This window comes from Chinchilla lanigera, unplaced genomic scaffold, assembly GCF_000276665.1.
Source record: "Chinchilla lanigera isolate Chin_1 unplaced genomic scaffold, ChiLan1.0 scaffold00080, whole genome shotgun sequence".
NCBI lineage: Eukaryota > Metazoa > Chordata > Mammalia > Rodentia > Chinchillidae > Chinchilla > Chinchilla lanigera.
Window position 1 is genome coordinate 956,333 of NW_004955481.1, and position 14,100 is coordinate 970,432.

General features: G+C 40.2%; 1 protein-coding gene across 4 annotated transcripts in view; it reads left to right on the plus strand.

The window, feature by feature from the left end:
* The window catches only part of Smg6 (SMG6 nonsense mediated mRNA decay factor), a 237,958-nt gene that overhangs the window by 16,292 nt on the left and 207,566 nt on the right, over positions 1 to 14,100 (plus strand). For all 4 annotated transcript variants that reach the window (XM_005402587.2, XM_013503361.1, XM_005402585.2 and 1 more), the window contains 2 exons: positions 2,858 to 2,968; positions 3,368 to 3,580. In XM_005402587.2, the coding sequence (XP_005402644.1) occupies positions 2,858 to 2,968; positions 3,368 to 3,580 (324 nt within the window). The remainder of the gene's footprint in view (positions 1 to 2,857; positions 2,969 to 3,367; positions 3,581 to 14,100) is intronic.

The following is a 14,100-nucleotide window of genomic DNA, read 5'->3' on the forward strand; positions in this document are numbered from 1 at the left end:
GTTGCGTTTTCTGCGTTATATAGTTGGAATTACGTAGTATGTAGCCTTTTCAGATTGGGTTCTTTCAGTTAGCAATATACATTTAAGGTTCTTTTTGTGACTTGATAGCCTACTTCTTTTTATTTCTGAATAATATTCCATTATATGTGTGCCCATTCCATTATATGGGTATTCACTATTGAAGGGCATTTTGGATGCTTCCAGGTTTCTGCAGTTATTAATAAAGCTTCTATAAATATCTATGTGCAGGTTTTTGTGTGGAGATAAGTTTTGAAATCATACAGTTGCTAGATCATATGGTAAGAGTATGTTTAACTTTGTAACAGACTATCAAAGATTTTTTCCCAAGGGCTTGTACTATTTTTCATTCCTACAAACAGTAAAAAAGAGTGAAAAAATTTCATGAGCATTTAGGGTAAGCAATGCTTTGGATTTTTGCCTTTTCTTGTTTTAGTGCTGGGGATTGAACTCTGGGCATTGTGTGTATTAGTCAGGTGAGTTAAATACTTAGCCTGTAATTTTGCTACCACTGAGTTAAATACTTAGCCTGTAATTTTGCTATTCTGATAGGTGTGTAATGGATATATGGAGATTATATGTGTGTGTGTGTGTATGCATCTGTTGTGGGGGGGTTCCCCTTTTCTTTTGAGACAGGGTCTCATTGTGTACTCCAGACGGGCCTCAAACCTATAGCTATCCTCCTGCCTTAGCTCCGGAGTACTGGAATTACAGGCATGTGCCTATAATCACCACACCTGGCTTTTTTTTTTTTTTTTTTTTGAGACAGGGTCTCATTCTATAGTTCAAACTGGTCTTGAACTCATTATGTAGCCCAGGCTGGCCTCCAACTCATGGCAGTCCTCTTGCCTCAGCCTTCCAAGTGCTGGTATGTGCCACAACCCCCAGCAGGTGGATCTTTTTTTTCTTCTAGTACTGAGGATTGATCCAGGACTTTGCACTAAACTACATAGGAATATCGGATCTCACCAGATCGCTCAGGGTGGGCTGGCTCTCCTGCCTCAGTCTCCCAGAGTAGTGGAATTATAGTTGGGTGCCACCATGCCCAGATAATCTCATTGTTTTAATTTGTAGTTTCCTAATGACAGTGACATCTATGGTGAGATATTTATTCAGATCTTTTGCCCAATTTAAAAATGACTTTCTTTTTGCTTATTATTGAGAGGGTTTTTTTGTTGGTTTTTTGCAGTCTTGGGGATTGAACCCAGAACCTCACACATGCTAGGCAAGCCCTCTACAGCTGAGCTACATCTCTAGAGATAAGGTCTTGCTAAGTTGTCTAGGCTGGCCTCAAATTCATCATCCTCCTCCCTTAGCCTTCCAAGTAGCTAGAATTATACGTGTGTGCCACTGAGCCTAGCCTTAACTTAATTTTGTGAAAGGTGTAAAGTCTCTGTGTAGATTTATTATTTTATATTTGAATGTCTGGTTGTTCCAGCTCCATTTTTTAAAAAGGCTGTCCTTTCTTCATTGAATTGCCATGCTTTTTTATGAAAGATCAATTGATTATACTTTCTGATTGTATTATTTCTGAGTTCTGCATTCTGGTCTATTGATCTGTTTTTATAGTCTCTGGCAGCAGTACCCTGTCTTGATTACTGTAGCTTTAGAGTATATCTTCATTCAGGTACTGTCATTCTTCACCTTTGTTCTTCAGTGTTGTGTTGGGTATTCTGGATCTTTTTTCTTTCTATATAAACTTTACATATCCACAAACCTAGTGAGTATAAAGTTATATTGTGTTGTGGTTTCATTTTGCATTTCCCTATTGACTAATGATGTATATCTTATAATGTACTTATTTTCCGTATGGAAAAATTTCTGTTTGAATATGTTGCTTACTGGAAACAATTAAACTTTTAAGCCAGGTCTGGTGGCACATGCCTATAATCCCAGCACTCAGGAGGCTGAGGCAAGAGGACTACTGTGAGTTTAAGGCCAGGCTCAACTATATAGTGAGACCCTATCTCAAAAAAAATTTTTTTTGGTGCTACTGGAGATTGAACTTCTCCCTGAGCTATATTACCAGCCTTATTTATCCTCCTTATTTTTTATTTTGAGATGTGGTGTCATTGAGTTGTGCAGGCTGAGCTTGAATTGTGATCATCCTGCTCAGCCTCCTAAATGATAGGATTACAGGTGTGCACTATCATGCCCTGCCAGAAAAAAAGTAACACAGTACTTATCATTGTACCTTTGTACCACCATCCCCTTTTGAGACAGGATCTCACTATGTAGTTCAGGCTGGCCTTGAACTCAAGTCAGCCCTCCTGCCTCAGCCTCCCACCGTGGCCAGCTTTTAACTGTTTTTACAATGTTTGGAGTTGAACTCAGGGCCTCGTATGTGTTAGATAAACACTATACCACTAATCTATATTCCCAGCCCTTATCCCCCTCCACCTTGTTTTTCTTTTTTGAGATATGTCTTGCTCTGTAGACCTTAAATTCAGTGGCCTTAAATTCACTGCTCCTCCTGACTCAGCTGCCTGAGTGCTGGGATTACAGGGATGCACAATCACACCTGGCTTCATTTTATTTTATTTTTTGTTTAAGGAAGAAAGACTCATACCAACTTCATTTTTAAATGTACATTCTGTGCCAGGTGTGATGGTGCACTCTTGTACTCTTAGTACTCTGGTAAACTAAGGCAGGAGAATCGCAGGTTTGAGCTTGATGTAATTGCCATGGCATCTTCCATAAAGAGCATTCTGATTTACTGGAATTCCTTACAGCTTAGGAGAGACAGCCTGGGAGAGATAATGGGGTTTCCTGGGCCAGCTGTATCATGCTGGTGTCTGGAAGAAAATCGGTTGACTGAATGTCTCTGGACTCTTTGCAGAGGAGGAAGCTTGATGCTGTATATTACTATATGCGCAGTTTAGCTGCCAGCAACCCTATCCTGACTGCCAAGGAGAGTCTAATGAGCTTGTTTGAAGAGACCAAACGAAAGGTGAGTGGGGTGCAGGCAGAATTATTCCTTCCTAGAATACTTTTCCCCTTGTGCATCTGTGTCTTCACAGAAATAACTAATGTCCTCAAGGGAATGATTAATATCCTCATGTGATCCCATCTAGCTGTGCTGATGCAGCCATTGTGCAGAGCAAAACTGATCTTCAGTAGAGCTTTTAGTGGCCTTTAGGGGTACATGTTCCACAGCATCTAGATCACAGAGTTACTAATTTCTGTCAGGCAAAGTGGATGATACTTTGCTACTTTGTTACTGTAGCAAAATCTTTACAGTATTTTTATTTTTTAATAGTCCTTAGTTAAAAAACATAGATGTGAGGGCCCTTTAATTGTTAGCTGAATCCCGGGAGATTCTGAGCTTCTGTGTCTGTATGGTGTACAGGCAGAACAAATGGAAAAGAAACAGCATGAAGAGTTTGAACTAAATCCTGACCAGTGGCGAAAAGGAAAGAAGTCTACCTTCCGGCATGTTGGAGATGACACCACTCGTTTGGAGATCTGGATTCATCCATCCCATCCCCGGTCTTCCCAGGGAACTGAATCTGGGAAGATTTCCGAGCAGGAGAATGGGCTGGGCAACCTGAGCCCCAGTGATGTAAGTTCCTGAAAATGAAGCGGTGAACCAAACTAGTCCTTTAAACGTGGGTATTCTGGTTCATACAATTGTGAGGCATTCTGTATGTGCTTCCTACTCAACCGCGTAAGGTTCTCTAAAGTCCTCTTATTTATAGTCCTTTATTTTTATTGTACACTTCCCTCTGTCACCACTATGTGGCACTGTAGAATTTAGTAAATGGATTAGAATTTTTCTGCTGCTTTCAGTTGCGCATGACCAATATGATGCATTAGGATTTTTCAGGATTTTGTACTTAACTTTGCCCTCTTGGTTAACTGACTCTCTGTCTACCTGTTTATTTATTTGTGTGCTTTTTGACCTTATACATTATTTAAAGAATGGGCTAAAGCATCATGGGAAAGTTGGTAGTCTGGTTTGTGAACAGCCTTTTTTTTTTGGGGGGGAGGTGGGGGGATTTCCAGTACTGGGAATCAAACTCACAACCTTGCGCTTGCCAGGCAGGTGCTGTGCCTCTGAACTAAATCCCCAGCCCCTGAACAGCCTTTTATAAGTTACTTTCTTAGGGTTTGGACTGTTTCCTCAAAGCCAGAAGAAACAACAGTAGATCCAGGGCTGGGGATTTAGCTCAGCAGCACAGCGCCTGCCTGGCAAGTGCAAGGTTGTGAGTTTGATTTCTGGTACCAGAAAAAAACCAAAAAACAACAAAAAAAACAAAGAAAAACCCCAGTAGATCAGAGGCCTACATGAAAGATTTCTTCTCCTCTTCATTTGCACAAATAATTACTGAACACTGTATCTAGATCTCCCCTTGCTCTCAGGGCAGGCATTCTAGTGGAAGACACAGAAGGTGAATAGATAGTTAGAGTACAGTGCAGTTTGTTGTGGGGAACATAGCAAATTTTAAGGGAGCACATGGCCATGGGACTAAAGTAGCCACTGGTCAGATGAAGTATAAAGAATGAATAAAAGTTATCTAGAAGAGAAGGGAAAGAAGCATGGTAAAGATCTCAGGCAAAGGAAATAGCATACAAAGACCTGAGGCTAGAGAGAGAGCACACAGGAGTTGGAAATTTGTAGTTGCTGATTTATTGTGCCTTGTATATAATTCATGTAAAAAGAACTTGAGCCAAGAAGTGGCTTTAGAGGTAGGGAAAAGTGAACAGTTATAAGGTATATTAATAAGGTAGAATCCAAAGGACTTGATTGGATATGGAAAGCTCAGAGAAAAGGGGGAATCAAGAATGACACAAATGTTTCTGATTTGGAAACTGGGTAGATGATGGTCCATTTCCTGAAACAGGGAACAAAGGTGGAGCTGGTTTTTAGGAGAAAGATGATAAATTAATTAATTAATTAATTTATTTATTTATTTTTTTCCCCGGTACCGGGAATCAAACTCACAACCTTGCACTTGCCAGGCAGGTGCTGTGCCGCTGAGCTAAATCCCCGGTCCCTGAAAGATGATAAATTTAATTTTAGATTTTCTTTTTTTGATGAGTTTAGTTTTAGACCTATTGAATTGATCTTGTGTGACACTGAAGCAGATTTAATTCAGAGGCTAACAAGTTTCTGAAGCTAAGGAGAATACTTTAGGACCAAGATGAAGATTTTTGTAGGTATCTTCTTATAGATGGTAACGAAACCATGAGAGCTGGTCAGTTTGAGGTAAAAACGTACAATGATAAAAAAGTGGAAGGTGTAAGAAAGAAGACCCTTGTATTGGGTGGGAGAAGAGTAAGATCCAGACAAATTGGCCTGATAGAGGGCGAGAGATCCCTTTTTTAAGCCTGAGGGAAAATATAAACCTGAGATATACCTGGGGACACAGGTAAACTTATAGGTATTATAGGATGAAAAAGAGAGTGGGCATTTTTTTCTTTCTTGAAAGTTGGAGGCTGGAAAGCAGTAATTACTGGTAAATGAAACTACCAACTTTGTACCTACCACCATGTACATGGCACTGCACATAGCACTGTCTGTGTGTGTTATAACAGTATCTTTTTTTTTTTTCTTTTTTTTTGTTTTTTTTTCCGGTACCAGGAATCAAACTCACGACCTTGTGCTTGCCAGGCAGGCGCTATGCCGCTGAGCTAAATCCCCAGCCCCAAATGGAATCTCTTGTTTGTTTGTTTCCAGTACCGGGAATCAAACTCACAACCTCTTGCTTGCCAGACAGGCACCGTGCCGCTGAGCTAAATCCCCAGCCCTATAACAGTATCTTAAGATGTATCGGGTCATTGCTATGGTAGAATCTCTTGTTGCTGCCCTCTGCTAGTTTGGCTATTACACCCCTAACCTGGAAGCCCGTTTAGATAGAAATAAATTGTCTTACTGGATTAGCTACATGCTCCAACTGTTTTCAAAATGAAAGCACCAAAAGAACAATTTGACTTTTTTTTTTTTCTTTTGAGACAGGGTCTCACTATGCAGTTCAGGCTGGCCTTGAGCTCACTTTGTAGCCCAGACTGGTCTCGAACTCACAACGATCCTCCTGCCTCAGCCTCCAGAGGGCTGGGATTACAGGCGTGTGCCACCACGCCTGGCTAAAAGAACAATTTGAGAAAGTATTTTGTAACTTTCTTTAATGTTGGCGTCAAAGTTAATGAACATTCCTCATAGAGGCTATAAGTAATCTTTTATAGTGCTCTTTTTTCCATTAGAGGTATATGTGTGTGTGTGTGTGTGTGTGTGTGTGTGTGTGTGTGTGTGTATTGTACTGGGGATTTAACCCAACGCCTTGGCTCTGAGCTACATCTTCAGCCTTTTAAAATTTTTTTTTAATTTAGAGACAGGGTCTCACTAAATCGCTAAGTTGCCCAGACTGGGCTCAATCTTGTGATCCATCTGCCTTACCATCACAAAGTGCTGCCCCACCACACCCAGCTTATTTATTTTAAAGAAATGTATGTTAGGGCTGGGGATGTGGCTTAGTGTTTCAGCACTTGCCTCACATGCACAAGGCCCTGAATTGAATCTCTAGCACTGCCAAAAAGAAAAAAGATAATATGCTTATTTTTATTGTGTACATCGTTTTCTCTCTTTTTTTTTTCCTTTTGAGACAGGGTATTGCCATGCAGTTCAGACTGACCTTGAACTCACAATGATTCTCCTGCCTGAGCCTCCCAAGTCCTGGGGTTACAGGTGTGCACCCCCATGCCTGGCTTTTTTGTTTCGGGACAGGATCTTTTTAATTTGCTAAATTTCCTATGCTAGGCTTGAACTTGGAATCCTCTTGTCTCAGCCTCCCAGAGTGTTGGAATTAGATGTGTGAGCCACACAGAAGGCTAGGAAAGGCATTTTCAACATGTAAACTATTATTGTGCCCATTAGTTTTTTTTGTTTTGATTATTCAAGTAATATGTGAATTATCTTCTTAGTAAAAAATTCAAAGTAATTGGAGACATATATTGGGTCAGTTATGCGAGTTTGTTTTCTAAACTGTTTGTGAAATTGTTTATATATTTTTTAGCCCATATATCACCTTGGAAAAACTTTTTTCCCTTTATTTCTTTTAAATTTATCTTCTAAGCTGGGCGTGGTGGTGCATGCCTGTGGTCCCTGCACTCGTGAGGCTGAGGCAGGAGGATTGTTGCAAGTTCAAGACCGAGACCCTGTCTCAAAGAAAGAAAGAAAGAAAGAGAGAGAGAGAGAGAGAGACAGAGAGAGAAAGAGACAGGGAGAGACAGAGAGAGACAGAGAGAGAGAGAGAAAGAAGTTAGAGAGAGAGAGAGAGGAAGAAAAGAAAGAAAAAGAAAGAAAGTTAGTTAGAGTTATTTGTAGGCTGCCAGTACTTGAGAAAGAAGTCTGCAGTTTTATACCCTTTCTTTTATCCAGTAATGAAAGTACACTGCTGTTTTTATTTGCTTTCTCAGGCCCCAGTCAACTCCTATAGTTTTCTCTTTCTTGCAATAGGCTCAAACTACTCCGCTCTTTTTTTCTTTTGTTTTCCCCTGGTGCTGGGGATTGAAATCAGGGCCTTTATACTGAGCTACCTCCCCAATGCCTTTTAAAATTCTTTTCTTTTGAGACAGAGTGTTGCTAAGTTGCCTAGGCTGGACTTGAACTTGTAGACCTTACACCTCAGCCTCCCAGAGTGCTGGGATTCTAAGCATGTGCCACGATGCCCAGGTAGCTTGGTTTTTTTCTGTTCCAAAAACACATGGAATGATGAGAGATAGGCATCAAAAGTACAAAGATTAAAACAATGAAACACAGTCTTTAACCCTAGAAGCACTTTGTCATGTGGAGAAAACAGAAACAAACAAATGCATTGTGTGCCATATAGCATTTCAGTCAGTGACAGACCATATATGTGTTGCATGGTATGGTGGCCTCATGTGACTGTATTGCCTACTTATGCTGACGCTGTCTGTGTTTGCGGTAAGTATATTCTGATGTTTGCATAATGATGAAATTACCTACGAGTGGACTTCTTGGAACATATGTCCACAATTAAGCAATGCAAGATTGTATTTGATTGCGATGTAGTGAGGCAAGTGCTATGACAGAGGAAAGCATAAGAGGCTGTGGGAGCAGGCAGTTAGAGCACCTGATCTGGCATCCTTAGAGAAGGCTGTGGTGAGGTAGCATTTTGCAGCTGAAATATAAGGGCATTTCTACACTAAGGCAGGAGAGCTTGAGAGAAGCATAGAGGCTCAGAAAACTATAAATAGTTTAGTGTAGCTGCAGACTAAGATGTGAGATGTGCTCTTGCTAGAGACTTGAGTCATCCTTTACCTTGTTCTTTCCTATGTTCCCACATTGAGTCAGTATTAAGTGCTGTTAAATCTACCTTTTTATTTAATTGATTGATTGATTGTCTTTTTTTGAGACAGGGTGTCACTATGCAGTTCAGGCTGGTCTTCAACTCACTTTGTAGCTCAGACTGGCCTCGAACTCGCAATGATCCTCCTACCTCAAACTCCCGAGTGCTGGGATTATAGGTTTGCACCACCATGCTTGGCTTTATTTTTTCTTTTAGCTTTGTTTTGTTTTTGTTTTTTTGTTTTGTTTTGTTTTGAGACAGGGTCTTGCCATGTAGTTCAGGCAGTCCTTGAACTAATGGCAGTTCTTCTGCCTTGGCCTTCCAAGTGCTGGGAATATAGGTGTATGCCACCATACCCAGCAGAATCTTACCTTTTAAGCATAACCTGAAGCTGTCCACTTCTTTCCATTCATCTTTTTCTCATTGCCATCAGCAATCCAGGCTACCGTTTTAGTAATCCGTGTACTCTTGAAAGAAGTTCGTCATGGTCTTCCCACATTTATTCCTTGTCCTCAGACCCTTCATTTTAGAAGTAACCCAAGTGAGCTTCAGAATACACATTTCTGGTTATGTCACTTTGGTCTTGAAAGTCTTTAGTTTCTGTTTGATTTTAGACTCAGTCCAAAATCCTTTATATAGTCTACTGGACCCCACTTGATCTGGTCACTGCTACTTCTAATCTTATACCTCTCTTCCTTGTGTTCCAGTGCTGCACTGACCTCTTCCTTAAAGGTCCAAGCTCTTCTCTGGCCTCTGGCTGTTGTATATTTTCTGTCCATAGTCCCTTCTTCTCACTAGTTCTGCCTTTCTTAGTTTCATTCTTGTTTATCTTTCAGTTCTCAGCCTAAATATCTTTTTTTCAGAGATGATTTTCCTGATCCCAGGACTGGCTGTTTCTCCTTTGTAATACCACATTCCTAGTTCAGTGATTTTAGTGTAGTTTCATTGTTGCTTAAGGTCTCTCCCTTGCTAGATTAAAGACTCCTAGAAAGTAGGGTCACATTTACTCTGATAACTGCTTTGTCCCTAGTGCCTCCATATAGTAGATTCTAAGTAAATCTCAGTTGATTATACAAATAGGAGAAAAACAATGAGGTAGTAAGGGCCAGATCCTTCCAGAAATATTGAGAAGTTTAGATATCAAGTACAATATTAAGGATTTTCAATTGGAAGATGACATAATCATGTATGTGTAATGATCACTCTTCCCAGTATTTTTCACATTGGAACAAATGTGTTTGTTTGTGAGGAGAATTTTTTCAGTTGGAGAAGTTATACCAATTTCAAGACATGTATATAAAGTGGAAGTTGTTTGTGTTCCTGCCTTCATAGACCACATTGTGAAGTATTTGATTGATGTCTGTCCAGACATTTTCTTATTTTTTATTGGCCTTTTTTCTTTTTTTTTTTTTTTCTTCCAGTACCAGGAATCAAACTCACGACCTTGCGCTTGCCAGCCAGGCGCTGTCCCACTGAGCTAAATCCCCAGCCCCTTTCTTGGTCTTTTTGAGACAGTGTCTTACTATACAGTTCAGGCTGGTCTTAAAATCACTTTGTAGCCCAGGCTGGCCTTGAACTCACAACAGTCCTCCCAAGTGCTGGGTTTACAGGCATGCGCCACCACACCTGGCTGTCCAGGTCTTTTCTAAGCATTTATATGTGTACATACACATACGTACAAAAATATGAAAAAAACTCTTTTAGGTGGTACTGGGGATCAAACACAGGGTTTTGCACATGCTGAGCAAGTCTCTATCACTGACCTACAACCCAGCCTTAAAATTATTTATATATATATACATATACATATATACATAATTTTTTTTGAGGCAGAGTCTCACTATGTAGTTCAGGCTGACCTTGAACTCACTATGTACCCCATGCTCTCCTCAAACTCATGGTAGTCCTCTTGCCTCAGCCTCCTGAGTGCTGGGATTACAGGCGTATGCCATCATGCCTGGCTGAAATAATATTTTTAACAAAAAATGGGTTTATAGCTGGGCGTGGTAGCGCATGCCTATAATTCTAGCACTCAGGAGGCTGAGGCAGGAGGATCACTGCAAGTTCGAGGTCAGCTTGGGCTACAGAGTGAGTTCAAGCCCAGCCTGAAATGCATAGTGAAGCCCTGTCTCAAAAAGACAGAAATAAATGAATAAATAAAAAGTTATACAAATTTATAAATGTTAAATGGCTAATATGTAAATACTACTTTAAATATGGCATTTTACATTGAAAAAGACATGAAGTTTGCCTATGGAAGTGGGCTTTAGAAGGGTTGCAGCATATTAGTCATACAGAGGGGACAGAAGGAGGGTTACATGGAGTTGAATGGGCATGTATAACACCAGATGTAGCTAGGTATGGTTCATAATGTATGTTCCTGTGTTAAACTAAGGTTAGTGTTTACAGTATATGCATGTGTTTTATATATTGCCATGTGGCTTGATTTCACCTGTGAGCATTTTCTGTTTCACCAGTATTTCTTATGAGCAAAATCATGCATAAGACAACACAAAATTTGGTTATGCTCACATTCTTTCTTAATATATTGATCATAGTGGTACAAATTCACATTTTCTTTCTTTTTTTTTGTCCAGTACCAAGAATCGAACTCACGACCTTCCACTTGCCAGGCAGGCGCTGTACCACTGAGCTAAATCCCCAGCCCCAAATTCACATTTTCAAAATGAACATTGTAGCAGAATTATTTCACTTGTCTAAAGATACCTTTTCATAACGTGTACGTTCTTTGTATGGCTCTGTATTTCATTACAAAGATACATGTCACTTGTTTAACTTACCTATGTAATTTTTGGGTGTAGGGGTTTTGAAACAGGGTCTCACTGTGTAACCCAGACTGGCCTTGAATTCACAGTGATTCTCATGCCTCAGACTCCTGAGGGCTGGTATTACAGGTGTGCACCCAGCCTATCTATGTAATTTAAATATTTTAAAATTGCTTATTTTTATTAGTTATCCCTTTTTGGATGATTAGCCTTAATAGGAAATGCTCCTTTGCATCTCCTAGAGGTTTTCTGGCTAAATTTCAGATCCATGAGTGGGTAGAATGTTAAGCTCAGGCAGTTATTAGTAATCATAATAATAACCCAACTACTTTGTTTTTTTCCTGCCAAGTGGGGCTTTGGAGATCTCTCTCTGTCTCCGTCTCTTTGTCACTGTCTCTGTCTGTCTGTCTGTCTGTCTCTCTCTGTCTGAGTTTCTGAATGGTTGTAGGAGAATAGCTTGTGGGTTATTGGTTTTCAGAATTGAGATGTGGTTTGAGTTGAACGTCGGGCCTGGGAGGGATTGCCAACCTCAACGGCAAGTAGCGTCCTATTGAGATTTCACATTTGAACTCTTCCCCCTGCCAGCAAAGCGACTCAGTGTCAGTTTTTCTGGGGTTCTGGGCATTTGTTATTTAGTACATGTGCTTTACCTCCATTTGAAAATCAGGCCAAAGGAGTACTGCTTGGCAAATGAGTTGTTACTGATAGTTAAATAAGGATATTACAGTATCAGAAAGGATACACAAAGGTCTTTGATAGCACTGCTGAGGATTTTTTTATCTGATTGCTCAATTATCAGCATCTGTCTGCTGGGCAAGACTAAGCATGTGAGAATGGGAATTGTTGGTAGATGTTGTCTCTGAAACTTTAGTGAGTTCTCATGTTCAGGAATGATTTGGTTTGCCATTCGTAGCTTCTTCAACCCATTGTGACTATTGTACACACAACATACTTGGTGCTGTGTTTGGAAAGTAAGTCTTTAGAGAAGGGAAATGTCGTCGAATATTTAAGCTCTTGTTAAATCTTCTTTGTTTTTGGCCTCTCTGAATGTGGTTTGAGATTCAGTCTGGCTTGTACCTTAGCGGCTGTGTTCATTAGCTTTCCATCACCATGGCGAAATACCTGAGAGAAGTCAACTTAAAAAGAAAATACATTTTGTCTTATATTTTCAATCTGGGCTTGTCTGGCTTCTGGCTTCATTACCTTGGGCCTGTGGGGAGGCAGAACATCATGGCAGAAAGGTTTGGAAGAGAAAAGATCCTCATGTCATGGCCGCTGGGAGGTAGAGAGAGAAAGAGTTGGTGACGAGATATATCCTTCCAGGTTATATCCCCTGTGGCTTAATTCCTCAGACTAGGCCCCACCTCCTAAGAGCCCATACAGCCATGAGCTTATCAATGGTTTCACGGGTTAGGTGCCCCCATGATTCAGTCACTCTCCAAACGCCCCACCTTGGAAGACCTGAACCTTTTGGGGGAACTTTCTGTTTTTTGGTGGCAGGAATTGAATTCAGGACCTTCCACTTACCAGGCTGGCACAGTAATCACTGAGCTATATCCCTGGCTTCCCTTTTTTTTTTTTTTAATTAAAAAATAAAATAGGTAGCTTCTCTTACCTATTTTCTGGCCTTATTTGAATTTCTCATATCTTATTTCGCCTTGGTCTTGCTCTGGTTTGGGAGTAGGAGGTTATGTTCTGGGCACAGTGCTTAACCAGACTAAAGTTTAGGTTACGTGTTCTGTTGTGCCAGGTTTGTGTTAGGACTGTAAAGATAAATACAACATGATTAGAATCTAGTGCATAAGTTAGCAACTTGCCATGAAAGGCCTGATAGTAAATATTTCAGGCATTGTAGGCCATGTGGTTTCTGTTTTAGCTACACCGTTGTAGTGCTAAAGCAGCTATAGACTACACATAAATGAATGAACGTAGCTGTATTTCATAAAACTATTTGCAAAGACAACTGGTGGGTTGAATTTGACCTGTGGTCCTAGTTTGCTAACTTCTGGTCTAGTGTAAGAAATGGCTACATAAACATTGTTTTACTATACAGTTGATTCTTGTTATTTGTGACAGTTATGTTCCATAAGTTGCTACAGATACTTAGCAAATATTGGCCTGTTGCTCCTAAGGGAAATCGTTTGGTTCCTTTGAGCCTCTGCTCACATTTTAGTCAACTAGTTGGTATATAACTTTGTTTTACATGTTTTTCTGTTTAAATATACTCATTTAGTATATGTTATTGATTCATGAGTAATTGAGCTCAGGTCCAACAGAACTGTATCTCATATCTGAACAAAGCTTATCTAACATACCTATTTTCTCCATAAGGCACATCACAAGCTTCTTGTATTTGGGAACACTAGACAGCATTGCTGCACTATGTTCAGGGGCCATTTATTTGGGTACAGGGTCTTGTTGTGTAGTCCAGGCTGGCCTCAGATTCATGATCTTCCTGCCTCAGCCTTCTGAGTACTGAGATTACAGGCATGTGCTGCCATGCCTGGCTATTGGGGCCATTTTAAACAACAAAATCACAAACAAAAAGTACAAAAATGTGAAAAATGTAGTGCTAAATAGACCACAAAAAGAACATGACCTGAAACATGAAGAGTTGCCTCATTTGACCTTAGCTAGGAACATGTACATTGAGTGACTCAAATTTTTTGCTGCTCTGTGTATGTCAAGAATGACCACAAAAAGCACTGTGAATATTGATTTGGGGGTTACAAGTGAGTTTTAGTGAATTCAGTGAATTTACAGATACACAGTCTATAAATAATGAGATTCAACTGTATTACTGGGAGTATGTTAGAGAGGTGTGTGTTGGGAACTGTAGAAGCATAGAGAAAGACCCTTGATCCAGACCTAGCAGAGACATGGCTTGGGGTGAAGGGAGAAGGTGAATTCAGAAAGCTTGTTGGAGGAGTTAATGAGGCAGAATATGAAGAGTGTTCAATGAGCAAAACCAGAGAAGGTGTGAAACA